Source organism: Delphinus delphis, chromosome 2, assembly GCF_949987515.2.
Source record: "Delphinus delphis chromosome 2, mDelDel1.2, whole genome shotgun sequence".
In the NCBI taxonomy this organism is placed as follows: domain Eukaryota; kingdom Metazoa; phylum Chordata; class Mammalia; order Artiodactyla; family Delphinidae; genus Delphinus; species Delphinus delphis.
Genome location: NC_082684.1, coordinates 32,772,759 through 32,798,666, shown reverse-complemented (window position 1 = coordinate 32,798,666; position 25,908 = coordinate 32,772,759). Strand labels below are relative to the sequence as shown.

General features: G+C 43.4%; 1 protein-coding gene across 5 annotated transcripts; it reads left to right on the top strand.

The window, feature by feature from the left end:
* Positions 1–17,678: 17,678 nt before the first annotated feature.
* On the top strand, positions 17,679–22,959 carry SRSF5 (serine and arginine rich splicing factor 5). Of its 5 annotated transcripts, none has more exons than XM_060004328.1 (8): positions 17,679–17,816; positions 18,707–18,848; positions 19,177–19,247; positions 19,385–19,483; positions 19,764–19,833; positions 21,049–21,122; positions 21,572–21,682; positions 22,137–22,959. In XM_060004328.1, exons 2-8 carry the CDS (start codon positions 18,723–18,725, stop codon positions 22,408–22,410), a joined length of 825 nt encoding a protein of 274 aa, XP_059860311.1. In that variant the 5' UTR covers positions 17,679–17,816; positions 18,707–18,722; the 3' UTR covers positions 22,411–22,959. The 5 variants fall into 5 exon arrangements, with proteins under 5 accessions (XP_059860311.1, XP_059860314.1, XP_059860315.1 ...); XM_060004331.1 differs by having other exon boundaries at positions 17,692–17,812; XM_060004332.1 differs by having other exon boundaries at positions 17,696–17,941; positions 22,140–22,959.
* The last annotated feature ends 2,949 nt before the right edge of the window (positions 22,960–25,908 follow it).

The window sequence follows — 25,908 nt, the reverse complement described above, 5'->3', positions numbered from 1 at the left end:
AAGGCCACACAACCCCTGTTCCTTTTGAATCATTATTACTTTCTTACCAATGACACCCTTGTTCCTCCACTGAAGGAAGCTTTCTAAAAAAATAGAAAAAAAAAAAAAGCTAATTCAAAGACTCCTTTCTTGGCAGAGACATTTTAAAAGGCAATAATAAAAATGTTTAAATCTCTGCTGTCCAGTATGGTAGCCTCAAGCTCCATGCAGCTGTTGAACAACACAACACTGTACATCAACTATACTCCAATAAAAATTAATTAAAAAAAGACGTGCTGAAGGTGGAATACACACCAGATTGCCAAGACTTAATATGGCAAAAATTTCAAATATCACATTAATAATTTTTATATTAATTGCATATTGAAATGATAATATTTTGAAGATATTGAGTTAAATGAAATATATTTTTAAAATTAATTTCACCTGTTTCATTTTACCTTTTAAAAAATGTGGCCACTGGAAAATTTAAAATAATATGTGTGGTTTTCTTTTGTGGCTTTCACTATATTTCTATTGAACAGTGTTGGTTTAGATAATCATTGTCATACTGGAGGCAAAAAAGAAGAGAAAAGAAGAGAGGAAGGGAAGGGGAAAGGGAGGAGGGGGTGGGGGAGAGGGAGAGGGAGAAAGGTAGGGAGAAGGAGGGGGAGGGGAGAAGGATTATCAGAAACCTCCTAGGACTGTAAAAGTCTGTAGGCTCCTCCCAAGACCATGGTAGGGTGGTGAGGTTCCAGAAAATGTACTACAGCCTGTTAATGTCTATCAGAAAATTGCTCAAGTGTTTTATCAAGAATGCAAAATTCTTCTGAGAAAGAATAGCTATTTATACCAGACCAGAGAGTTCCATTCCTGCTTAGATTTGGGACAGTTTCTTCCTCAACCCCCAGAGAATATGATTCCATGGGTCTAAGGAGGGCCCAGAAATTGCATTGTTAAGCAGACCCACCAATGGGGTGACTGGTGTTTCTCTGAGTTTGAGAGCTGTTGACTTAGAAGGTGGTTGTATAGACTTGGTGACCCCACTGGAAGGGCTAAAGGTGCCACGAGAGGACCCTGAAATGGGCCTTTGAGAAAAGCCCTGTGCTTCGTAGAGTGTCACCTGAAGGGAAATGGGAGAGAGGCTTCAGGGTGAGGCCAGGTCTCAGTCTCTCTGGGGGTGGGGTAAGTCCCAACACTCACCCTTTTAAATCTAGCCCCCTGTGCTCATGGGTTGAGTTCGGTGGCGCAGGCCCGTGCTCTTCCGATCTTACTGTTCATCTAGCCTTTAAACAAACTTAGCAAAGCTATGTACTTTTCCCCACATTTTTTTTTTTTCTTTTTTTGCGGTATGCGGGACTCTCACTGCTGTGGCCTCTCCGGTTGCAGAGCACAGGCTCCGGACGCCGCAGGCTCAGCGGCCATGGCTCACGGGCCCAGCCGCTCCGCGGCATGTGGGATCTTCCCGGACCAGGGCACGAACCCGTGTCCCCTGCATCGGCAGGCGGACTCTCAACCACTGCGCCACCAGGGAAGCCCTTCCCCACATTTTTAAGTAGACATCTAAAATCTTTCATCATCTAGTTAAATAGTTGCAAAGGATGTAATTTCAGGTGTAATTTCAGTATTGACATTTCACAAAGAAACCATTAGATCACTTTTTAATAAATCCATTGGGAGCTGCATATCATTGCAGTTTGATACCCATCATGGTCCATTTTAATACACAGGAACCAGCTCTTCTAATGAGACAAAAATTTATATCATTCCTTCTCTTCTTGAGCTCACTCCCATTCCACTGCCCCCATAGAATTTTACCCCAATGTAATGTGTTTTTATATCTGAAAGTATTTTTAAGCACCGCTTCATATTTCTATGCATCAAAATTAAGTGTATAAATAGAAATTTTTAAAAATTTAATTACCTGTGATCAAAATAACATAAAATATTACAAACATATTACAAGTTTAGATAGTTATTCCATTTCAAAAGTAATTTTACTGGAAATACATCTCTTAATGGGGTGGATAGGGCTATTTTTTCCATATAACCTTGGATGAATAATATTAATTGCAAGAAAGAGACATCTATACATTTAAGTGCTGAAGAACATTCTCTATACAGACAAGTCGATGGGAATGGGTGGAGTTTTGTTGCCGTAATCCCACTCAGTTTGTGAAATTCCTTCTGAGTCATACATAAAAAACCTTTTTATGAATGTTCAAAAATGATGCTTAATGAGGTGTTAGCTGGCAACCTGGTTATGTCCCCCTCCAATTATTCTGAAAGCAAAGGATTGGAAACCATTTGACTCACGAGGGATTTGTAATCCTGTTATTAGACACATTGTTTTTTCGATACCTACCCAGTAGTATTTCTAATGATCCTTTCGTTTGATGCCTCGGAGGTGCTCCTCTCTCACTGGACAAAAGAAAGTTAACCTCCCACTCATCCGGAATCTTTGTCTAGTGGGAAAAGGGCTGGTGGAAAGGAGATGCCTGAAACAACGGGAAAGTTCACAATCAGATCAACCTGGGAAAGAGTTCACATCAAATTGGAGGATTGTCACAGACTTTATGTTTGTGTCCCCCAAAATTCATATGTTGCGATCCTAACCCTCAAAGAGGTGGTATTTGGAGGTGGGGCTTTGGGGAGATAATTAGGTAACGGGATCAGTGACATTGTAAAGGAGACCCCAGTGAGCTTCCTCATGCCTTCATCCACATGAAGACACAGTGGGAAGACGGCCGTCTACGAACCAGGATATGGGCCCCCATCAGACACCTAATCTGCTGGCACCTTGATCTTGGACTTCCCAGCCTCCAGAACTGTGAAAAATAAATATTTGTTGGTTACAAGCCACTCAGACTAGAGTACTCTGTTATAGCAGCCCACACTGACTATGACAAGGATCTTGAATGGCAGGTGGACCTCTTAAAATGGAATTTAGTGCCCAGATATCCCTTGGGAAGTCTCAGTGTGTCCCCCAGGGGTTCACATAGCCCAGGCATTCACACACAGCCAAGTTAGGTGCAATAGCTGCTGCAGCTGAGAACTCAACCTAAACATAACCTCGACTCACCGGCAAGGAGGGGGCAGCTGCTCCCTGGTATGTTTTGTGGCCCATCACACCCAGAGCTGCCCTTCAGTTCAGCTGGTTTCCCCTCCATGGGAAAATGGCTTCTTAGCCTCATCCTCTCTTTTATGTGTCATATTCCTTCCTTAAACTTCTCTGGGTAAGTCCTTAAATTTTTCTTCAGCACATATCCAATATTTATTGCTTTGTCATGGTAGTAAAAGTTTGAGACCTCTGAGATAAACAGCTTGAGTTAAAATATTTACGTGTTGGGCTTCCCTGGTGGCGCAGTGGTTGAGAATCCGCCTGCCGATGCAGGGGACACGGGTTTGTGCCCCGGTCCGGGAAGATCCCACATGCCGCAAAGCGGCTGGGTCCGTGAGCCATGGCCGCTGAGCCTGCGCGTCCGGAGCCTGTGCTCCGCAACCGGAGAGGCCACAACAGCGAGAGGCCCGCGTACCACACACACACAAAAAATTTACTTGTTGTGCAACCTTTGGAAGTTACTTTCAATAAGCCTCATTCTTCTCTTACGAAAACTTGTTTTGTTTTGAGGTTTAAGTGATTTAACGTACACGAGGTTCTGAGCACAAAATGCTTTGAGACTCAGAAGAGAAACCACTGAGCAGGTCTCAGGCTCTGTTGTTCCACCACGTTAACTCTGCTCCTCCCTGGCCCCGTTTTCCTGGGGAAGGTTGGGTCAGAGAGGCAGAGAGGCAGTGTGTTGAGTTAGGGCTCTGGGAAGTCAGTGTCAGAGCCTCAGAAAGGAAGGGGGCATCCACAGTGTCTGAGACCCTCAGCCTGAACTCAGTTTCACCTTCATCCTCTGCTTGCAGAGGCACATCGCTGCACTCTATCCACCCCTCTAATCCATAATGAAGGTGACCTTGGCCGTAGAGTTTAGACCGACTTGGGTTTGAATCTCCGGCCGTGACTAATAGTTATTGAACTTGGGAAATAGACCTCTTGGGACATAGCTCCTCTCCCATAAAACAGGCTCAGAATACGCATCTCAGGGTTAACGTGAAGGTCAAAGGAGATAAGTCAATGAAAACCCTGGCACAGTGCTGGGCACATAGTAGGCCCCCAATTATTCCTGAATGCTACCAGGTACAGTAGGTAATTATTACGGTATCTTCCTAGTTAGACATAGTGAGGAAAACAGGCATGACTCAGGCAGACAAGGTGGTTTCACACACCCTCACCCGAGCAGAGCATGGTGTAGGAAGACAGATAAGCCACTTTGGCTTGCTCTGGTGGAAGGGTGGTGGGTGGTTGTGAGTTAGATCCAGGGCACACTGGGCCATTTTGAAGTTGAGCTGCTTGTTTGTTCAGCATCGGAGGTGTCAGCCTGGTTTACAGCACCCCTCTTAAACTTCATCCTCATCTATGATGTGGGCTCTCTGATGGCCATGCTTGTGCCATGGGACAACATTTCCTCTGATTGGACCGGGATACACATCTCGCCCAAACTGGGCTAATCAGATTTTCCTCTCCAGGGAACTTGGAATTGGGACAAAGAGCTTCCACTCTCATGCTGGGATCTGCTTGTGGATGGAGGAGATGTAAAACCTGGGTGATATGATGTGGCCATCTTCTGCCATGTGCATTGAGAGATAGGGAAAGCCAGGCTGCAGGGAGAGAGGAACTGAAGTAAAAACAAAACCAGAAAACAGACGGGAGAAAAGACACTATATTCCTGAGTTCTTGACAGTTCCCACTTCCTGTTTCCAGACTCCTTCTCTGAGCTGGGCACATTCTTGCCCTCGGATTTCATGAGACGTTTTCTGAGTCCTCAGTGATGAACCTATCTTTTGCTGCTTGCACTGGATAATGTTGCATGTTAAGCTATTTCATGCTCAAGTTACAGAAGTCAACTTGAGCTAGCTGAAAGAAAAAGAGGAAATTAGTGCAAGGTGCTGGGACATCGCATGAAATTCAGGAGGTTTCAATCAGTTTCAGAAGGTACCAGCATCAGGGCAGCCCTGGGCATGTCAGCCACAGACTGGGAAGCCGACTTCTTTCCGGCACGCTGCCATTAAGATGCCTCAGTGTGGGCTGTTTCAGCTCAAAACTCCAAATTCCAGGGGTGGAGAGAACCTCATTGATCGTGATGTGCATGTTAGGGATGCCTGTGGAGTAGCTCCAGGCAGCAGCAATATAACTGCTGAGAGAATTTACTATGAGGACAGGACGTGCTGCTCCCCAAGAACAAGGAGTGGGCACTGACCAGCCAGTGCAAGTGGCATCCTGTGAAAGCTGGTTCCTACAATTTACGGCTCATGGGGAATCGTTCTTCTCACTGAGTGGGCTGCGAAGGTTTATAAAACAGTGTCTCTGACATCAAAGAATTTATAAGCTGCCCACAAATAATAATACTCCAAGGCAGCCTGTGATAGCTGCTAGAGATGTACAAAGATGAAGTGCTACAGGAGTTTCGAGACAGGCGAGATGCCTTTGAGCTGTGGGGACTACAGCCCAGACTCCAGGCCATGTCAAGGTTGGCAAATGACTTACTGAATGAAACACTAAAAATACACTTAATGTGCCTTATGGTAACAGCCAGGAACATGTATTTACAAATAAATGTTAAGTGCAATAAAACAAGAATGTGTTTTTGATGGACTAATCCAGAGTATGTGAGCCAGGTTGACATATGCAAATGTATAAGGTGAAAAGTAGACACACACCAGCTGGGCCAGGGTCTTGTCTGAATTTGAAGGCAAATTAGTCCTATCCCTATACCTTTGGCCCCAGCCCAGATTGTAAGTTTCTAGTCCGCTCGTCTCCCCAAACCCTCGTCCCCATAGTGTTCATGCTTGGGATCTTATAGGCTGATGGCCTTTTCTCCACTGGCCACTGGAAAGCTCCTTCCAAGACAAACACATTCTTGATCTGCTCACGAAATACTCCCTCCATGTCTTTGCCTCAACAAAAACCTGAGTGTTTTTTTTTTAATTTTCCTAGTCATATATATGGGGATTCCTTTCAACTTGATCTTAGAAACTGCTCTGATCCATATCTGTCTCCCATGCTTCAGACCTATGGGTCCTGCTGCCTGATGGAATCTCCTCCCTGGATGTTGCAACTCAACTGACGTGAGTGCGCGCGCGGGCATTACCCCTTCTTCCTGTATCTTCTACAGCACCCACTCTACAGCCTGGAAGTGAAATTTGATTCTTATCGCCCTTACTCTCCATGCAAATCAATCACCAAGTTGTTATAATTCGCCTCCTCAATATCACTCCCATTTGTCCCCTTCCTTTACCAGTGCCCCATCAATCCCGTGATTGACTGAATGCACAACTCTTGGTTTTGCCTCACCATCTGTGTTATCTGCTGCTATGTGACCAGCTACCCCCAAACTTAATAGTTGGAAACCGCAAATATATATTATCTCCCATAGTTTCTGAGGATTAGGAATCTGGGAGAGGCTTAGCTGAGTGGTTCTGAGGGTCATTTCTGAGGCTGCAGTCAAGCTGTCAGCTAGGGCTGCAGTCATCTCAAGGCTGTCGGGCTGGAGGAGCTGCTTCCAGGCTCACTTACGTGGCTATTGGCTGGGGGCTTCAGTCAGACTCTCCATAGGTTGCCTGAGGGTCACAATGTGGCAGCTGCCTTCCCCACAAGGGTGTGTGTGTGTGTGTGTGTGTGTGTGTGTGTGTGTGTGTGTGAGAGAGAGAGAGAGAGAGAGAGAGAGAGAGGGAGGGAGGGAGGAGTTCTAGATGGAAGCCATAGTCTTTTTAAAAACATAATTAAGTTTTTATTTCTTTTTTTTTAATTGAAGTATAGTTGATTTACAATATTGTATTAGTTTCAGGTATACAGCAAAGTGATTCAGTAATGTATATTTTTTTTCAGATTATTTTCTGTTATGTATAGTTTATTACAAGATATTGAATATTGTTCCCTGTGTTATACAGTAAATCCTTGGGGTGTTTTTAATTTCTAATTAATGATTTTTTTCTTTTTTTTCCCAGTTTTTTGAGGTATAGTTGACATATAGCACCGAATAAGTTTAAGGTGTGCAGCATAATGATTTGACTTACATACATCATGAAATGATTATCATAGTAAGTTTAGTGAATATCCACCATCTCATATAGATACAAAATTAAAGAAATCTATAAAAAGCCATAGTATTTATTTATTTTAAAGCCATCGTCTTTTAAAACTGAATTTCCAACATTTTCACTTCTGCTATATTCTATTGGTCACATACACCAAACCTGATACATGTGGGAGGCTATGTGTGGATACCAAGATGTGAGGATCCTTGGGGGTTATCTTGGGAGTTGGCTACCACGACATCCTTTTACCCTTTTTGTTGGGTAAAACAATCTCTTGCTTTTCCTTTGGGGAACCACCCCTCCCCCACTGGTAAGCTATAGCTTGAGTGGAGCTGCCCCACCACCATTTCTGGTGAGGGTCCCCATTTGCAGTATGGATCCTGCTTAGCTAAAGTCCATATCCATATTTTGTTATGGATTGAATGTTTGTATCCCTCTAAGATTCATATGTTGAAACCCTATCCTCCAACGTGATGGTATTTGGAGGTGAAGACTTGGAGTTGTAATTAGGGTTAGATTAGGTCATGAGGGTGGGGCCCTCATGATGGGATTAGTGTCCTAATAAAAACAAGAAGAGACACAGGGTCTCTCTTTCTCTGTGCTCACACCAAGGAAGGCCCTATGAGGACATAGCAGGAAGAGGGCTCTCACTGAGAACCTGACCATGCTGGCACCCTGTTCTTTGACTTCCAGCCTCCAGAACTGTGAGAAATGAATATTTGTTGTTTAAGCCACCCAATCTGTGGTCTTCTCTTATAGTAGCCCAAACAGACTAAGACCCAGTCACTCTGGCCTTAGTGATAGGGTCAGGGATGAGCAGATGACCCAACTGAAAGGCAGTGAGACATTAGGAAATGTTTGCTAGAGCTTCTGGGAGGATCTGAGTTGCTTCACTGGGAGATCCTGGAAGAGATGCTCTCTCTTCCTCTGACTTTGGAGGTGTGAGGTTGTGAGGCTAGGGCTGCTGGCATCTTGCTAACACAAAACAAACCTGCCTGGGAATGAAATTCATATTCAGAGGAAGTCGAGCAAAGAGATGGATGCCAGAGGTCTGCTTGAGCTCTGGATAAAACCAAGCCTACAGCTGGGCCTATCTGTAAATTGCTCCGTTATACTCGCCAATAAATAAACTCATTTTTTTAGGTGGTTGTACCAGGGATTCCGTTCCTTGTCATATAAAAAGTCTTGATTTTGGCAACTGTCCCCCTTCCAGCCCTCCCCCTCTAAAACATAAATCTAATCATATTTTCTTCTTGCATAAAATCTTGCAACACCTACTCAGTGTCCTCTGGATAAAGTCCCAGCTCATTAACATGGTAGATGAGATCCACCACTATCCTCTCTGTCTCCACCTCCAGCCCCTTTCCTTGCTTCCATTTTATACAATACTCAACTATTTATACCATGTGCCCTGCTGTTCTGAACAGGGTCTGGGGGCACATGAGCCTTAATCAGGATTTAGGGTGGTGGAAACCATCAGAGAAGATTAGAGTCAGCCTCATCAAGATCACCTGGAAGCCCCAAACCTCAGCCCAGAAGCTGCACTAGTTCGTATGTGCTAATGCTGGAGGTGCTGGGCCTTTCCTGGTCACTGGCTTTCCACCAGGATCCAAGTTTCTGCTGCTCTGGTTCCTAATAATATCTCACTGTGGATGCAACAAGATCTCCACAGAGATCAACAGGATGGACTAATTGCTTCACCAGCAGGATATCTGACCCCAATTCTCCTTAGGCCAAGGCCATTTGAATTAATACTCAATATCCAAGCTGTTAAATCAGAAGACTGCTTATTTGAGATACAGTGATCAGGAAGAGGCTTCCCATTCCCTTCCACAACCCTTTATCTGAGAGTAAGCCATTTCTTCTGGACTAAACTTGGCCCACTTCTGGGTACTCTGATTTATCAAACAAATAAATGTCAGGTATTCTTCACCAGATTGGTCCTGTGTGCCTTGACTCTAATTATTGTACTAGGGAAGGAATCATTGCCAGGACTGGGGCTGATCAGGGGGAGGGGGTCTCTTTCTGGAGGTATGTGTGAGACAGGCTGGGCCCTGGGACCTGGGACCTGGGACACTTGGCTGCAGTCCTTGCACCTGGACAGACGTCTCCTCAAGCAACAAAATACAGAGAAACTATAAGGGACTAAAAAGAACTGTATGCATGGGCAGCTGGGGCAAATTACGGACAACAAGATACAAAAAGACCAAAAACCCAACTGCCACTTCTGAAGAGCTGGGAGCAAAAGCAGGGTACTGCGCATGCCCCCTGCACACACCACCACCAGAGGGAGGGGCAGACCACCTAAGCCACGCCTCCGGCCCAACCCCTGGACCCGCCCCTACCCTCACCCCGTATAAGGAACCAGCTCGCCCCCCATCAGGGAACGAGTGAGCAAGGGAACCTTTTACTTGTTCTCACTCCCTCCTGCTGCAGCTGGGGCCCCAATAAAGCCTTGCCTGAATTGCTTATCTGGCCTTATATCAATTTCTATTGATTAAGGAGACCAAGAACCTTGGTTGGTAACATGTGTACACCACAATGGCTCTGTTAGGAATCGGTATATGGAGAATTGGTATTCTGAGGCTTCCTTTTTCTTCTTCTTCTACTTCTTTTCTTTTTCTGAGGGATTAAACAACAAATATTTATTTTTTTCACAGTTCTAGAGGCTGGTGCCAGCGTGGTCAGGTTCTGGTGAGAGCACTCCTCCTGGCTTGCTAATGGGGATTTCTTGCTGTGTCCTCACATGGTGGAGAGAGAGCTCTGGTATCCATTCCTCTCTTATAAATGTACCAGGCCTATTGGATCACAGCTCTGCCCTTACGATGAGGCTTCCCTCTGGATATCAGAGATGGAAAGAGTCTGGTAGTTGGTCAGTCCCCAGTTGCTGACAGCTTGTGGGGTGGAGTAGATGTACAGGACAGCCAGCACTGAGGGGTACCTCTGAATGGTTTCACTTTGGAATGTTTGTCTTTTATATTTACCTGCAAAGGATTTGAGGTCATGAAAAAGAAACTTCCGTGTACTTTAAGTCCCAGTCTTGTTGGTTCCCTTTGTTATAGCAGTTTAACCTCCCCTGTGATTTTTGTCCCTTCTGACTCGAGAGATAGGGCTGCCTGGATCACTCATTAGAGTGGAAATGTGTGGAGTGTGCCAGGCACGGGATCAAATACTTTACATGCATTATCTCACCTAATTCTCATGATAACCCTATGAATTAACTATGATTATTGACCTATTTCTCACATGCGGAAACTGAGGCTGAGAAAGGTCCAGCACCATACTGAAAGTCATGGATTCTCTCCTTCACAAATATGATTGGAGTGCCTGTGATATGCCAGGCCCTATTTTAGTCTCTGGAGCTTCCCATACTAAGTGTTGAGCCTGAAATTCCAACACACGTCTTATTCCAGCTCTGCACGTTTAGCTGATGGGCTCAGCTACTTCCCCTGTGGATGTCACCTGTAACGCAGCCTAGATGCTTCGGTTCTTGCTAGTAAGGGTTGATGCTGAATCTTCTAGCCCACATCTTTGTAACACAGAGACAAAAACATAGCTAAAGTTACTTGCCCATGATGCAAAATTTGCTCTCCTGACTTAAAAAATGCTATAAGGTTTTGACTTCCCCTTTGAGTAAGTCATTTAACTTTGGAAAGAAAATCCTTTAGATCCACAGAGTTAGAAAAGGCACACGGGGTTGAATCAAGGTCCCACCATTTCCAGCTGTGTGACTTTGTGCTTTGGTTTTAACATATTAAAAAAAGAAAAGAGGATATGAACTGACATTGGAGAGTTGTATAAAGGTTGGATTGGCTAATAAATTCAAAGCCCCAAGCACTATGCCTGGCATACAGTAAGGGAAAGATGGGTGGCAACTTTCATTAAGGAGGATGAAGATTGTAAAGAGGCCACTGGATTCTGCAATTAGGTCAAGGTGAACGTTGAGCGCAGTTCAGTGGAGAGGCGGGGTGGAGGTCCAGCTGTAGGTAAATGAGAGCTGGAGAGAGTGGCACCTCGGAGTGTAAAAACTACCTGCTCTGTAGCTAAATGTGTTGGCTTAGGAAAGGTGAGATGGGGCAGCTTTGACAAGCGACATAGGTGGGGTTTTTTGTTTTTGTTTTTTTAAGTTTTAAAGAGGGAAACTAAGAAGGTTTGACAATTCAAGATTAAAGAGATAGTGGAGAGGTCAGGACTTAAGATGGAAAAAAAATAATTGATGGAGCAAGGTCTGGAATCTGGTGCATAAAGGACCAAAGTTTGAAATTTAGCTCCTTCTTTCTTTGAGACAGAGAAGGGGAAGATGGGTGAAGATATATGTAATTTGAAGATAGAGGGGAGAGAGAGGCTCTCTCTACTTTCCAGGTGAAGCAGGAAGTATTGTGGTAGTTAGATGACCCCCAACCATCCCCCGTCCTGGTCCTCACAGCCTGTGTACTTCTCTTCCGCATTGTACCAAGTTTGGCTGTGTGACCAATAGCATATGGCAGAAGCTATGTGTTATAGGTTGAATTGTGTGCCCCCCCAAAAAGGTATGTTAAAGTTCTAACCCCCAGTACCTCAGATGTGACTTTATCAGGAAGTAGGTCTTTACAAAGGTCATTAAGTTAAAATGAAGTCATTAGGGTGGGCCCTACTCCAATGTGATCGGTGTCCTTATGAAAAGGGGAAATTTGGGGAATTCCCTGGCAGCCCAGTGATTAGAACTCCGAGTTTCCTGCAGGGGACAGGGGTTCGATCCCTGGTAGGGGGAAACTAAGATCCCGCATGCTGTACGGCACGGCCAAAACAAACAAACATACAAAAAACAATAAGAACAAAACAAGGCAGAAATTTGGACACAAATTCAAAGAAAGACAGACAGGTACAGAAGGTAGATGATGTGAAGACACACAGGAGAAGATGGCCATGTGGCTGAAGTGATGCATCTCCAAGCCAGGAACACCAAGAATTGCTGGTAAACACCAGAAACTGGGAAGTAGCAAGGAAGGATCCTCCTCTAGAGCCGTCAGAGGGAGCATGGCCTTGCCGACACCTTGATGTAGGACTTCCAGCCTCCAGAACAGTGACACAATACGTTTCTATTGTTTTAACCCACCCAGGTTTTGGTACGTTGTTATGGCACCTAGCAAACTAAAACACTATGGTATGTCATTTCGAAGATCAGGTTATGAAAAGATCAGGTTATGAAAAGATTGTGTAGTTTGCTACACAATAGTAGATACCCCTGCTAACAACGAAGGAAAAATGGTCACTTGAGAAAAGGAGAGAAAACATGGGATGGCTGCTGAGATAACAGGAAAGGCAAGAGTAAACCAGAAAATGTGGGTCTGGTTAGTGGTTGCAACTATAGTTGGGAACCACCCGATTAAGGTGCCAGTTAAACATTCAGATTCCTAAGCCTCCGATTCCTGAATCAGGCTCTCTGGGAAAATGGCACGGGGAATCTGCATTTGAAATACAGTAGTGCCTAAATGATTCTTTTCAAGAACCACTGAGTTAGAGGATAATTGATAGTAGAGGTAAAAGTGGGACAGAAACAGCAACTAAAGCTAGAATTTAAATTGGGTGTTAATTCATAGCACACACCGATATCGAATAACCACACTGCTATGGACCTATAAAGAATTTCTAATTTTTGTCAATAAATTCTGAATTAGTGGGAATTACTATCTCTGCCTTAAAAAATATTCTCAGGAGGTTTTCAAAAATTCTTTTTTAATTTTTATTTTTTTGGCTGTGCTGGGTCTTCGTTGCTGTGCGTGGGCTTTCTCTAGTTGCAGTGAGCAGGGGCTACTCTTCGTTGCGGTGCACGGGCTTCTCATTGCGGTGGCTTCTCTTGTTGTGGAGCACGGGCTCTAGGCGCGAGGGCTTCAGCAGTTGCAGCACCCGGGCTCAGTAGTTGCAGCACGCAGGCCCTAGAGTGCGTGGGCTTCAGTAGTTGTGGCGTGTGGGCTTAGTTCCTCAGCAGCATGTGGGATCTTCCCGGACCAGGGATCGAACCCATGTCCCCTGGATTGGCAGTCGGATTCTTAACCACCGCGCCACCAGGGAAGTCCTTCTCAGGAGCTCTTATGCTAACCTTTGCTCTCTAAAGATACTGCCCTATTTCTCCTTCAGTTCAATCCCTATGCAGAGATGCTCTGTCTATTCTAATTTCTACCTCACTCTAAACTTCTCTGGCCTTGGTGGTGAGAACTCTGCAAATTCAGAAGTGTTTCCTGTTTCTGGGATTTCTGGGGCCACCCTACTGCACAGAAAGGTATCCCATGAGGGTCATGCTGCAGCTTTTGTGATCAGGGCTGTGGCAGGAAAATCTGTAAGTGGGATGTTCTGGGCAGAACAGAGCATTAGATTCTCTAAGCCCCAGTTTCCTCATTTAAACAATGTTATAACACCTACATGGAAGGGCTGGCCTGAGGATTGACTGAGATAATGGGAGTAATGTCCTTATCACCATGCCTGGAACATAATAGTAGCTCAGGAAATGGCAGCTGTCAATATTAAAAGGGATGGTAAGGAGAATACGCTTAGGTGCCCTGAATTTAATCTTGATGTTAAAATGGTTTGTGTCCCAGTCAGGGCTCCAGCCACAACCTGAGTGACATACGAGTATTTGGAGCAGGGAAGATGGTTTTTATAGAGAACAAAAAAGTGAGTTCCTGAACCTAGGTCAGTATTAGAGAATACTCCTGGCTATTAGAATCACCTGCAGTCCTTACTAACAAACTGGGACTCCTCCCCAGGCCAATTAAAGCAGAATTTTCTGCCAGGAGGACTCAGGCAGCAGAAAGCTTCAAACACGTCCCAGGTGATTTTAATATACAGCTGGTGCTAAGAAAGACTCATCTAGGGACTCAAATTAAAGTAATGGGTTCACAGGTATTTTAATTACTGTACACTATATTAAACAACAACCACCAAAGCAGGATGTAGCAATAGAAAGAAGTCAGATGAGTATGCAGGGGTGAATCTGAGTCAAAAATCGAACATTTGAAAAAACCATACATTTCCAAGAGAAATTATTTAAGGATACTTATTCTTTAAAAAAAATTGTTAGTATTATTATCTAGAAGCAAGGAAGTCAACACTTTTAGTGTTGGGAGTTTTTAAGCATCTGGTGATATTTAGGACATTTTCGGAAAAACAGAATTGTTGGTCAGAATGAATATTTTTCCTTAGGCATATAGTTGTGTCATATTAAGTGGAAAACAGATAAAATTTTGAATATACACTTTTGATCATAAATATATTAAAGAAACATGGGAAAATGCCCATGATTAAGTTTTATGAATAAAACCTCTCATGATACCATTTCTATATATGAGGATGCTTCATATTTTGAAAATACAGTTGTGCTTATAGAAAAACACTAAAGGGAAATTATAAAAAAACCTAAATAGTTATCCCTTAGGGTTGGAAATAAGAATGACCTTTTAAATTCTCATATCTATATTTTAAAAAATGATGAGGTATTACTTTTGAATTGGAAAAAAAATTAAACAGTCAGAAAAAAAATCACACACACACGAAAGAAATACAGCAAAATATAAGCAGAGGTTGATTTGATGAGATGAGATTGTGAGCATTTCCTTCTTTCGATTATTCTTCCTGTTGAACATTTTTGTGACAATGCGTATCTATTTTTTTTATAATTGGAACAAAAGAAACTCTATTGAAAAATAAAGATCAAATCCTGTCTCCTTGTTTATGAGTTTACTTTCTGACAAAGGGAGCTGGTGGAAGCATTTACAGAGCTGTTTGAAGTTTAGGAATCACTTAGCTCAGGGGTATGCAAACGTTTTCCGAAAAGGGCCAGGTAGTAATTATTCTAGGTTTTTTGGTCTATATGGTCTCTGTCGAAAGTATTCAGCCCTGCTTTTGTGGAAGGACAACAGATATAGACACTAAGCAAATGAACAGGAGTGGCTGTGTTCCAAAAACACTTTATTGATGGATACTGACCTTTGAATTTTATATAATTTTCATGTGTCATGAAATATTCTTCTTCTTTGGATTCCCCGCCCCCCATTATTAAAAATGTAAAATCATCCTCAGGCCATACAAAAACAGTTGAGAGGTTGGATTAGGCCCAAAGGCCATACTTTGCTGACTCCTGAGTTAGATAAAAATCAGGGATGTGATGAAGGAAACTTCCCACAGTTACGCTGAAAGTCTCCCAAAGAGATGGCTTTGATAAACTCTGTTTATTTTAATCTGTAAGTTCTTTGCATCTTTTTTCCTTTACTAAAGATTTGCTACTCACTTGGATGTCTTAGGAAAAAGATGCCAAGTCATTTTGTTGAAACATTAATATAGGAACAGGAACACTTGAAAGAAATGCTAATGCAAACCCAGGTCTACAAATACTGTCTTTTCTGTGCTAGGCATTCCTGGAGACAAAAACATGAATAACACATATCTTTATTATAAGTCAGTGATGAAGGAATTATAGGAGTGTACACAGAATATCGTAGGATCACATAGAAGGGAGAGTAATTCTGCTCATGGAAGATGACCTTGTGTTTATTGGAGAAGTTGGTAAGAAAATCTGGTAGGGAGACAGGCAGTTTTCACTGAAAAAACGAACACTGCAGAAGACAAGTTGTTTAAAATACAGTAGATTAAGTCACTAGGAACTACTAATGAACAATTTGTGGAAGTCACAAACTTTTTAACAGTAAATAAATCAAGAGACTTTATTAAAAAATTAATCCTGAAGAAAATCAGAACACCTCGGGCTGAAAGCAGCTACTTTTTTTTTAGTGTACAGCACCATCATTCTTCTTTTTCACCGCAGAAAATATTTTCCAGATTACTTTCTCTTATTGCAGCGAAACTAATGTTTAGTGAGTGAAATCACAAGATGTTGCTTCCATATTCAACACAGAATGTAGAAAATAATTGGGAGGCTGATTTTCTTTTAATTATGCAGAAAGCAAACAAATGCAATTAAATAAGTACAGGTTTGGAACAATTTGTGCATGATAAAATGCCTATGTTTATCAGGCTAACAGCTAAAATTAAGTGTTTTAATTTAACAAATACATATTTTCTTTTAAATCCATCCTTAATTGGCCACGCCATAACTAACTTCATAATTTTGCTCTGTACTCGCAGAGGCGCTTTTTAAAAATAAACATACAGGGCTTCCCTGGTGGCGCAGTGGTTGAAAGTCCACCTGCCGATGCAGGGGACACGGGTTCGTGCCCCGGTCTGGGAAGATCCCACATGCCGCGGAGAGCTAGGCCCGTGAGCCATGGCCGCTGAGCCTGTGCGTCCGGAGCCTGTGCTCTGCAACAGGAGAGCCCACAACAGTGAGAGGCCCGCATACCGCAAAAAAAAAATAAATAAATAAAAAATAAAATAAAATAAACATACAAACGTATGAATGGATGAGTTCATGCCATACAAACTATCCAAGTTCTAATCCAGAGTTCCCAAGGGCCCTGGAGGTCAGAGTAAGGGCTGGTAGCTCTGCTCTTTCTTGAACTACTTTATTTCTGTGTAACTCTAGTTGCAAGCAGCAACCCTAGATTCTGGGCATCTCTCAAAAATGGGGTTAAATTAAAGAAAAGTAACTTTTTCACCATCATTCTCTTTATTGCCTAAGTTTCTAAGCCTGCCAACCTTACTGGGAAAATGCAAAGTTAAGAATGTGAAGGGCTACCGTTTCACACTTACTCTGAAAACACACTTTCTGTTTCTGAAGAATGGTAGACTTTTATGTGTTACATTACAGAAACCGGAACAGGAGTTAACCAAATACCGTTTGGATTTAAAAGTAGCTTGAAACACCTTCTTAGCCAGCACAGTCCTAGAGTGTGGAAAAGCAGAGGTCTGCATTCTGGCCTCAATTTCAGATGGCCTTCTAGCCACAGTCCCAATTTCAGTATTTCATGACCCCCAAACCTCCCATTTAAACAATACTGCAGCTCCTTAGACTTCTTACTATAACTAATCCGTAAGTCCGTGATATGGTTAAAATATTCACTTGAGCATCAGGGAGCGCCCTCCAAAGTGCAACCGTAAATTGCAAGCAGCAAGGGGTCAGAGATGGCCAGATATTTTTGCAAAGCCTGAGTTTCTTTCGCCCAGTATGCTTCAGGGTATTAAAAAAAACCTTAAGATAAAGAAGAGGTGTGGGGACTTCCCCGGTGGTCCGTCCAGTGGTTAAGAATCAGGGTTTCCACTGCAGGGGGCACAGGTATGATCCCTGGTCGGGGAACTAAGATCCTGCATGCCGCAGCACGGCGAAAACAAACAAACAAACAAAAGGTGTCATTTGCCTTAGGGTATTTTTATGGGGGAGATAATTATGAACTGAACTTCACGGCCTAATGGGAACCAGCCAGTTTTCCAGCGGAGCCCCTCCGTCGCCGAGAACCTGACGGCCACGCCCATGCCAGGTCCCTCCCCTCGGCCCCGCCCACTCCGAGGGCGGGTTACTTAGGCCGTCACCATAACGAGGTCCGGCCCCCCGACACCTCTGTCCCCGACCAATGGGGCGGTGCCAGGGGCGGTCCCGGAAGTGACGCAAGGACGCGCCCTCCATTTTGTAGGACGCCAGGACAGCTAAGTGCGTCAGTTGTGGAGAGACGTAGACGAGTTGAGTCCTGGTCTGCGGGGAGGCTGCCGGCTCCGTTGCAGACTACGGACCTCTCTGGGTCTCAGCTGCCAAAGATCCTGTCCGGTAGGTGAGTGGCTCACTTTGAGGGAAAGGCTTCTCGGATCGAGGCTTCTTCATGGCCGCTCAGATCGCGAGTGGTCAGGGCTGCTCTCTGTGCGGAGGACGGCGTCCAATGAGCGCAGTTTATTCGAGGTGGGCGCTGGGGCACGTCTCCCTTTGGGTATTGTTTGAGGGGACCTGACGGGGGAAGGGCGGTCCTGGTCACGGTCGTTTTTACATTGGGGTCGTGTGCCCCTCCCTGCCTCCTTACTTCACTCTCCGAACCCGGAGAGTAGTGGGCCGAGACCTTTGCTCGGGGTGTGGTCGGGGCTGTCCCAGGGCGGGTACAGTGACCCGGAGCGGTGGGGTCGGGCGGGGGGAGGGGACAGGGAGTTTGGCACAGGCGGCTGTCCCCACCGCCGGCTCCGAGGCCGCCATTTTGTGACTGCTCCGCGGCCGCCCGCCGCCGTCTGCGCAGGCGAGGCGGTGGCGTCGCGAGATTCCGGCTTCCACCCGCTGTGACTCTCCTGGGAGGCGGCGACGCGCGCGCAGCCCGTCGCCATTGGGCTGGCCTTGCGGAGGGGGGGTCGGCTCCGCCCGCACTTCTCGGCCTTTCCTGACTGCGGCAGACGGGAGGGGGCCAGAAGAGCCGGGGAGAGAGTGCGGCTGCGCAGTTCCAGAGGCGGCAGTGGGCGTTGCGGTTGCTGCGGTCTGGGCCCAGGGAAGGATCGTGTTGGGAGCCGAGTTTTAATTTTGTCTGCAAGGGACCTGGCCTAGTTAAGAGGCACTCTTGGCAGTCTTGTTTATAACATCACCGGGTAAACATTTTATTTTATGCCGTTTATGTTTTTGATCCCTTGACCAGACATTCTTCTGACATTTCACCGGTGTTATCTCAATTGAATTATTTCCTGACAGGAAGTACTAGCGGGACATGAGTGGCTGTCGCGTATTCATCGGGAGGCTAAATCCAGCGGCCCGGGAGAAAGACGTGGAAAGATTCTTCAAGGGGTATGGACGAATACGAGATATTGATTTGAAAAGAGGCTTTGGTTTTGTGGTGAGTATTTAGAACTGGTTGATTATCTGTTGTTAAGTGCGTAAAGATTGTGGTAAGCAGTGCCTTTGATTTTATTGAGTCCAGGTAGAGTATCTTTAGGAAATGCTTTGCATCATTGAGGCAGTGAATTTTCGTAAGGGATAAAAGAGCCTCACTACTGGCTGAGAGAAATCACTGCTGGTCGCTTTCTGATGTGGCTGAGCTATATGCTGTTGTCATTAAGATACTCTTCCTAGGCTTTCACAGGTATTTACTGGTTTCAGTGGGTTGTAGAATACACTTTTAAAGGTGTATGAAGCATTCGGGTTTTTTCATGTTTGTATTTTAGGAATTTGAGGATCCCAGGGATGCAGATGATGCCGTATATGAACTTGATGGAAAAGAACTCTGCAGTGAAAGGTGAGGATCTTGTTTTTAGTTTTATCACTAGTTAGCGCTGCAGAAATAGGGCAGACTAGGTCAGCTGGGTGTTTATTTCTAAATAGTTTCTGACATAGCTTAAGTGGATAATGAAGATGTTTCCTCCCTTTCTGTAGGGTTACAATTGAACATGCTAGGGCTCGATCTCGAGGCGGAAGAGGTAGAGGACGCTACTCAGACCGTTTTAGTAGTCGCAGACCTCGAAATGATAGACGGTATGTGATGGATGGTGGATGGCTGCTTTGAACAAGCGTTACTGCAGGAGGAGTCTTTAATGTTTAAAAAACATTAGCAATAAGCGATTTTGCTGTTTATGTATAATCAGTTCTGTTACATCCACTGATCCTGTGTGTGTCATAAAATAATGCAGAAACTGTTGGCGGAAGTCATTTGAATGACTTGTCATATCTGATTGCTTGAACTTGCCCACAACTGAACACAATAAGTGCACGTTGCTTCATTTCTTCCATTGTGAGCGCTCATTTTCTTCCTCAGAAATGCTCCACCTGTAAGAACAGAAAATCGGCTTATAGTTGAGAATTTATCTTCAAGAGTCAGCTGGCAGGTTTGTTGAAATACAGTTTTGAGATATTGTAATGTGGCTTTTTAAATATTAGTGGGTAGCTAATGTTTTTATTAATGTTTTATTAAAAGTAATTTTAATTTTAAATTAATGGACTTAATCGTAATTTTAAAATTTTAATTAAATGTAATTGGGGGATATTTCAAATTTTAATATTAGTGATCAAATGTAAATGTTTTGAGGATATATTTTCTTGTTTTTTAAAATCAATTTTAACCAAATATTAAACCCTTTATTTGCCAGCCTATCTGTGTCGTTGGCCTTATGACGAGGAGTGCCTGTGGGTTATCCTAATCGTTGTCTTGGTCACTCTTGGTTGGGCCTGGTTGACTTTGCCAGTCAGCTCCTACAGTGATCAATTGGCCACCTCTAGATCTGTGTTTGCCGGTCTAGACGTAATCGGTGCACTTCCTTGAAGTGCCAGGTTGCAGCGATCCCAGAGCGTTGATAACGTGATCTGATCCCTAAGTTGAGAGCTGTCTTCCTGTAACGCTTCCGAATAAGAGGTCCTGGTCGAAAAGAGTTGAAAGATACGAAATTAGGTGGTCGTTGGAATCCTGATCGCAGTAAAGTGGTCCTTGGTAACTACACAAGAGTAGAACATGTCTGCATCCGCCAGTAGTCTGCTAATAGGGAGGGCTGTGCGATTAAAGGCTTCCATCGATTGGGTAGTATCCTTCAAGTGGGTGGCGAAGAGCCAGTCGGGCATATGTCATGAAGGTTTCTCCGACCGATTAATGGTTTGCTGCTTGACTAGCCTAGGGAAATAATAATAAAGGTAAAGTAAACTTTTTTAATGACATATGGGGCACAAGATAACTGGTGTCTTGTAAATGTTTTGTTTTTAAATATAAAATTTCTACTTTAGTCTTTACTTTAAAAATATGTATTGTTTCTTTTTGTTTTGTTTTTGTTTGTTTTGTTTTTTTCCTTTTGTATTGAGCTCAGTATAGACTAATACTACTTTAATGTTAAAATCTGAATTTCCTGGCATTTTGCTTAAAAGCAATATGCTATTTGCTTATTTCGTGCCCTGACATATATTATTTTTAAATTCTGATAGAATACAAGTGTGGTAAATACCATGTTTGTACTTTATCTAACATCTTCTCTTTCAGTAGTCTTGTTTTTATACAATGTGGTTGTTTGTGTGTCATGTTTCCTTTTCTCTGCTTAACACAATTGTCTTGCGTTAAGGATCTCAAAGATTTCATGAGACAAGCTGGGGAAGTAACCTTTGCGGATGCACATCGACCTAAATTAAATGAAGGGTGAGTATGTACTGGAGTATGAGCCTTTTAAAATATTCTGAAAGTTTTACTCTGAATGTTTGAGCTCTTAAAATTTGGGCATGCTGGAATGTAGCAGTTCTCAGTCAGGGTTGAGTTTGCTCCTCAGGGTGCATGTGGCAGTTCTGGAGACCTTCTGGTTGTCATGATTGAGGGTGCTGCTGGCATCTTGTGAGAAGAGGTCTGGGATGTTAGTAATCATCCTGTAATGCACAGGAAAGCTGCTCACCCCCAAAGAATCATCTAGCTTAAAATGTCAACTTTTTGGAGGTTGCAAAGTCTTGCTCTCATGCTGTTTTATCCCTAAAGAGATGACTCAATATAGCAATAGCAAAATGAACATTAAAAAGGTACTTAAACTAGACTGATAACATAGTTTGTGAGACTACAAGAAGTATATAACTTTACAAATGGCATTTTTTTCTTTGTAGGGTAGTTGAGTTTGCCTCTTATGGTGACTTAAAGAATGCTATTGAAAAACTTTCTGGAAAAGAAATAAATGGGAGAAAAATCAAATTAATCGAAGGCAGCAAAAGGCACAGGTATCTCTTTAAATTGTTTTTTAATATAAATTTATTTTATTTTGGCTGTGTTGGGTCTTCGTTGCAGCGCTTGGGCTTTCATAGTTGGCAGCGAGCAGGGGCTACTTTTCATTGCGGTGCGCGGGCCTCGCATTGCGGTGGCTTCTCTTATTGCAGTGCATGGGCTCTAGGTGCTTGGGTGTCAGTAGTTGCAGCACCTGGGCTCACTAGTTGTGGCTTTTGGGCTCTGGAGCGCAGGCTCAGTAGTTGTGGCACACGGGCTTAGTTGCTCCGCGGGGTGTGGGTTCTTCCTGGACCAGGGATCAAACCCGTTGCCCCTGCATTGACAGGAGGATTCTTAATCACTGCGCCACCAGGGGCGTCCTGTTTAAATTTTTAGGTCAGAGTTTTCATTTAATGGATTGTAGGGCCTGCTACTTAGTGTTTTTGGTTTTCTGTTTTCTTTCTTTCCTAGTAGGTCGCGAAGCAGGTCTCGTTCCCGGACCAGGAGTTCCTCCAGGTCTCGTAGCCGATCTCGTTCCCGGAGTCGCAAGTCTTACAGCCGGTCCAGGAGCCGGAGCCGGAGCCGGAGCAAGTCCCGTTCTGTTAGTAGGTCTCCTGTGCCTGAGAAGAGCCAGAAACGTGGTTCTTCAAGTAGATCTAAGTCTCCAGCATCTGTGGATCGCCAGAGGTCCAGGTCCAGGTCCAGGTCCCGGTCAAGGTCCAGATCAGTTGACAGTGGCAATTAAACTGTAAATAACTTGCCCTGGGGGCCTTTTTTAAAAAAAAAAAAATTCCCAAACCATACTTGCTAAAAATTCTGGTAAGTATGTGCTTTTCTGTGGGGGTGGGATTTGGAGGGGGGTTGGGTTGGGTTGGGTTGGGCTGGGTATCTTTGTAGATGTGGACCACCAGGGGTTGTTGAAAACTAATTGTATTAAATGTTTTTGATAAGCCTTCTGCTCACATTTTTGTGAATGTCTGAAGTATATAGTTTGTGTATATTGACAGAGCTCTTTTATAACTAAAGCAAATTAATTTTTTTGTACTAGAAAAAATTTGAACGTTTTAGTTCCTGGTTATTCAAATATGTTAATACAGAATTAGTTTAATGCCTCACTTAAACTAATTAATAGCTTTGGACACTTAAAAGAGCTCTAAATTTGCTTGTACGTAAAGGCTTAATTTGAGTTTTCCTTGTTAGGGTCAAGGGTGTCCGTCCCCCCACCCTTTAACAGCTGCCTGGCAAAGACGTTAAAGCAGCTGTTTGTTATTGATAATAAAAGATTATAAAACTGCTTTTGTCTGTTTGTTTGAAGGAAGTATGGCTACATCCTCCTCCTTCCCCATGCACATTTGACACATTTAAAATCCCTGGTAGAGAAGGCTGTAGTAGTGAGGTATGGTGAGCCTTTTTTTGTTTTTTTTTTAAATTAGTACTGTTGACATTTCTTCGCTAGTCAGAAGATGGGCAAAGAAGTGTGAACTGTTCAAAACAGTGATAACCAACAGTTGTTACGACGGTTTCCCTTGTGCGTGATCCCCCTGTTCTTTTAACCACCCAATTTTATTTGGTGTCACGTTATTTAGGCCTTCCATAGCCAAGAGAAGGACAATTTGGGAAGGAAGATCGTAAAATTTAATGTTTCATGCCTAACTTAAAGGTTGTAATATAATTTTGATGGTCGGAGATCATCACATAAAACTTTTAAAATCACTGCACATGAATGCTTTAAGGGACTTTCACATGATCTTTCTTGTCCTGAGACATGGATGTAACAGTCTGTAGGGAAAACAGTTGGGTAGTGAAAACTGCCTAAGGTTCTACATCCATCTCTGTTAAGTGTTAGAGCTCTATACCTATAGGAAATTAGTTTTATTGTTTCTTCTAGGAATTTCATAGGCTCATTTGAGTGCTAGTCTAGATAAATACTTGTAAGCATAACAGTGAATAGCAAATAGTAGCCACTATTAAGTCCCTTGTCTGTATAGTCACTGAATCCTTAACTATTATATGTAGGATATATATAATTCCTGGTATTAGAACCCAGGAAGTCTAGTTCCAGAACCCCCAAACCACTCCACACTCATCTGACCTAACCTTTCAGGGATTTTGAGGAATGCAGAATTAGAAACCCTGGGAAGATTGGGCTTCCCCAAAGGCGGGGATTGGGTAGTGGGACTCTCCATATGTGGAGGCTAGGGTTAAAAGTTTTTGGCGTGAAAGCTGCCCCGTGTTCAAGACTGCAGGACTCAGGCCATACAATTGTGAAGCCGTTGTTTTTAACGCAAACTCTTCTGGGGAGAGTTTGTGTGGTATACTTGTTCACTTAGATGTGGGGTACTCTGCTTACTAAATGGGAACCTAGGTTTTTTTTCTTTACAGTGTATCTGAAATGGAAAGGCACAATTATTTTCCCCCTTGGGCTTTTTAGATGTGGTAACTTAGGGTGACATGGTGTAGTTCGATGTTTTACCAGTGACTTTTCACCTCTCTGTCATTAAATAGGTAACATCAGTGGCTTACCACTTTAATAAACAAGATAAAGCCCTTTCTTTGAACAAATGGCAGAGATGACTAAGTTATTTTGAACTGATAAGTTGGCCTGAATTCCCAGATACAAGACATGAGAAGTAATGAGTGTGGGTATATAATCCTAAGCAAAGTTTTAGGACCAGGTTTTGCAGGGCGTAATGTAACTCGTTTTGTGTTGGGCTGTGCTGCGTGGAGTGTGGGATCTTAGTTCCTGGACCAGGGATCGAACCCGTGCCCCCTGCAGTGGAAGCACGGAGTCTTGAGCACTGGACTGCCAGGGAAGTCCTTGTAGCTCGTTTTTTATATACAGTTGGCCCTTGAACAGCACAGGTTTGATCTTCATGAGTCCACTTATATATAGACTTTTTTCAACAAATATGCGTTGCTGTGTTACATGATCCATGTTTGGTTGAATCAGTTGACGTGGAATCTTAGATACAGAGGGCTGACTAAAGTATGCTCGAATTTTCAGCAACATGGAGGTTGGCTGTTCAGGGGTCAACTTAGTCCTCTAAGGAAGTTTGAGTGTAATATATCTCAAGTTCAGCCATTCCTTCCTCAAAAAGCTGAACTTAACATTTGTTTTGCCTCACCCAGTCTACTAGATATGAGAGAAAACAGTTTGAACAGATATGTAAATGTGGGTAAAATATGTAAGGCTGATAAGTGGTATATCTTCTCACAGTTTTTTTTTTAAAAACAAATTTGCATTTTTAAGATGTTGTTAGTGACCCAAATTATTGGTGTTCTGGTGCTGGGAGTACTGGTAGTTCTGGACATTTGCCAGACCTAAAATTTACTTGTCTTGGTTTCAATCGAACCTAATCACATTAAGTGGTATGAAAATTACAAGAAACTCTATGCATGGTCAGCTGTTTGCAAGTGTTCTTATTAGTTTGTTAATCTTTCACTTTTTTTTCCTAGATTTATTTTATTTATTTATTTATGGCTGTGTTGGGTCTTCGTTGCTGTGTGCAGGCTTTCTTTAGTTGCGGCGAGCAGGGGCTACTCTTCATTGCGGTGCACAGGCTTCTCATTGCGGTGGCTTCTCTTGTTGCAGAGCATGGGCTCTAGGCACACGGGCTTCGGCAGTTGGGGCTTGCGGGCTGTAGAGCGCAGGCTCAGTAGTTGTGGCACACGGGTTTAGTTGCTCCACGGCTTGTCGGTCTTCCTGGACCAGGGCTTGAACCCGTGTACCCTGCATTGGCAGGTGGATTCTTAACCACTGCGCCACCAGGGAAGCCCTTTCGCCTGTTTTTTTATGCCTATGAGCCAGATGGAAAATGTCTGAATTTCATTGGGGAAAATTTGAAACTTAAGGATTTTAGTTACTTTACTTTGACTTAGCAACCGCTAATTTCGGCAATAGCCTACAGTACTCTGAATTTGGAGGGAGCATAATGTGAAAACTACTGATACCTAATGAAGGGATGGGACAGATGATTAGTGAAACTACTCTGTTGGTATTTGTACTTTTTTGGCTTTTCTTTTTTAAAGTTTTCCTTCTCTTCTGGAATTGTGTTCTTCAAAATGTTCTTTCATTTGATTATAGCTGAGGTTTGGAGTTTGTCTTATCCAAGTGTTTTTGCATTTTATTATGTCTGCTTTTGCGTACTTGGTGTCATGTTCGCAGGAGCTTTAATTCCAGTGACGTCAAAAGGGAAGGAATGGGATCTGAATATTTAAGGTTAGAAAGGACTTCTGAAGTCTG

Excerpts from the sequence above, each read along its gene's own strand:
- SRSF5 (XM_060004328.1), top strand. The coding sequence starts at position 18,723 with ATGAGTGGCTGTCGCGTATTCATCGGGAGGCTAAATCCAGCGGCCCGG. Across the intron at positions 19,248-19,384 it reads AAAGAACTCTGCAGTGAAAG|GGTTACAATTGAACATGCTA; the intron begins GTGAGGATCTTG and ends CCCTTTCTGTAG. Across the intron at positions 19,834-21,048 it reads CTTCAAGAGTCAGCTGGCAG|GATCTCAAAGATTTCATGAG; the intron begins GTTTGTTGAAAT and ends TCTTGCGTTAAG.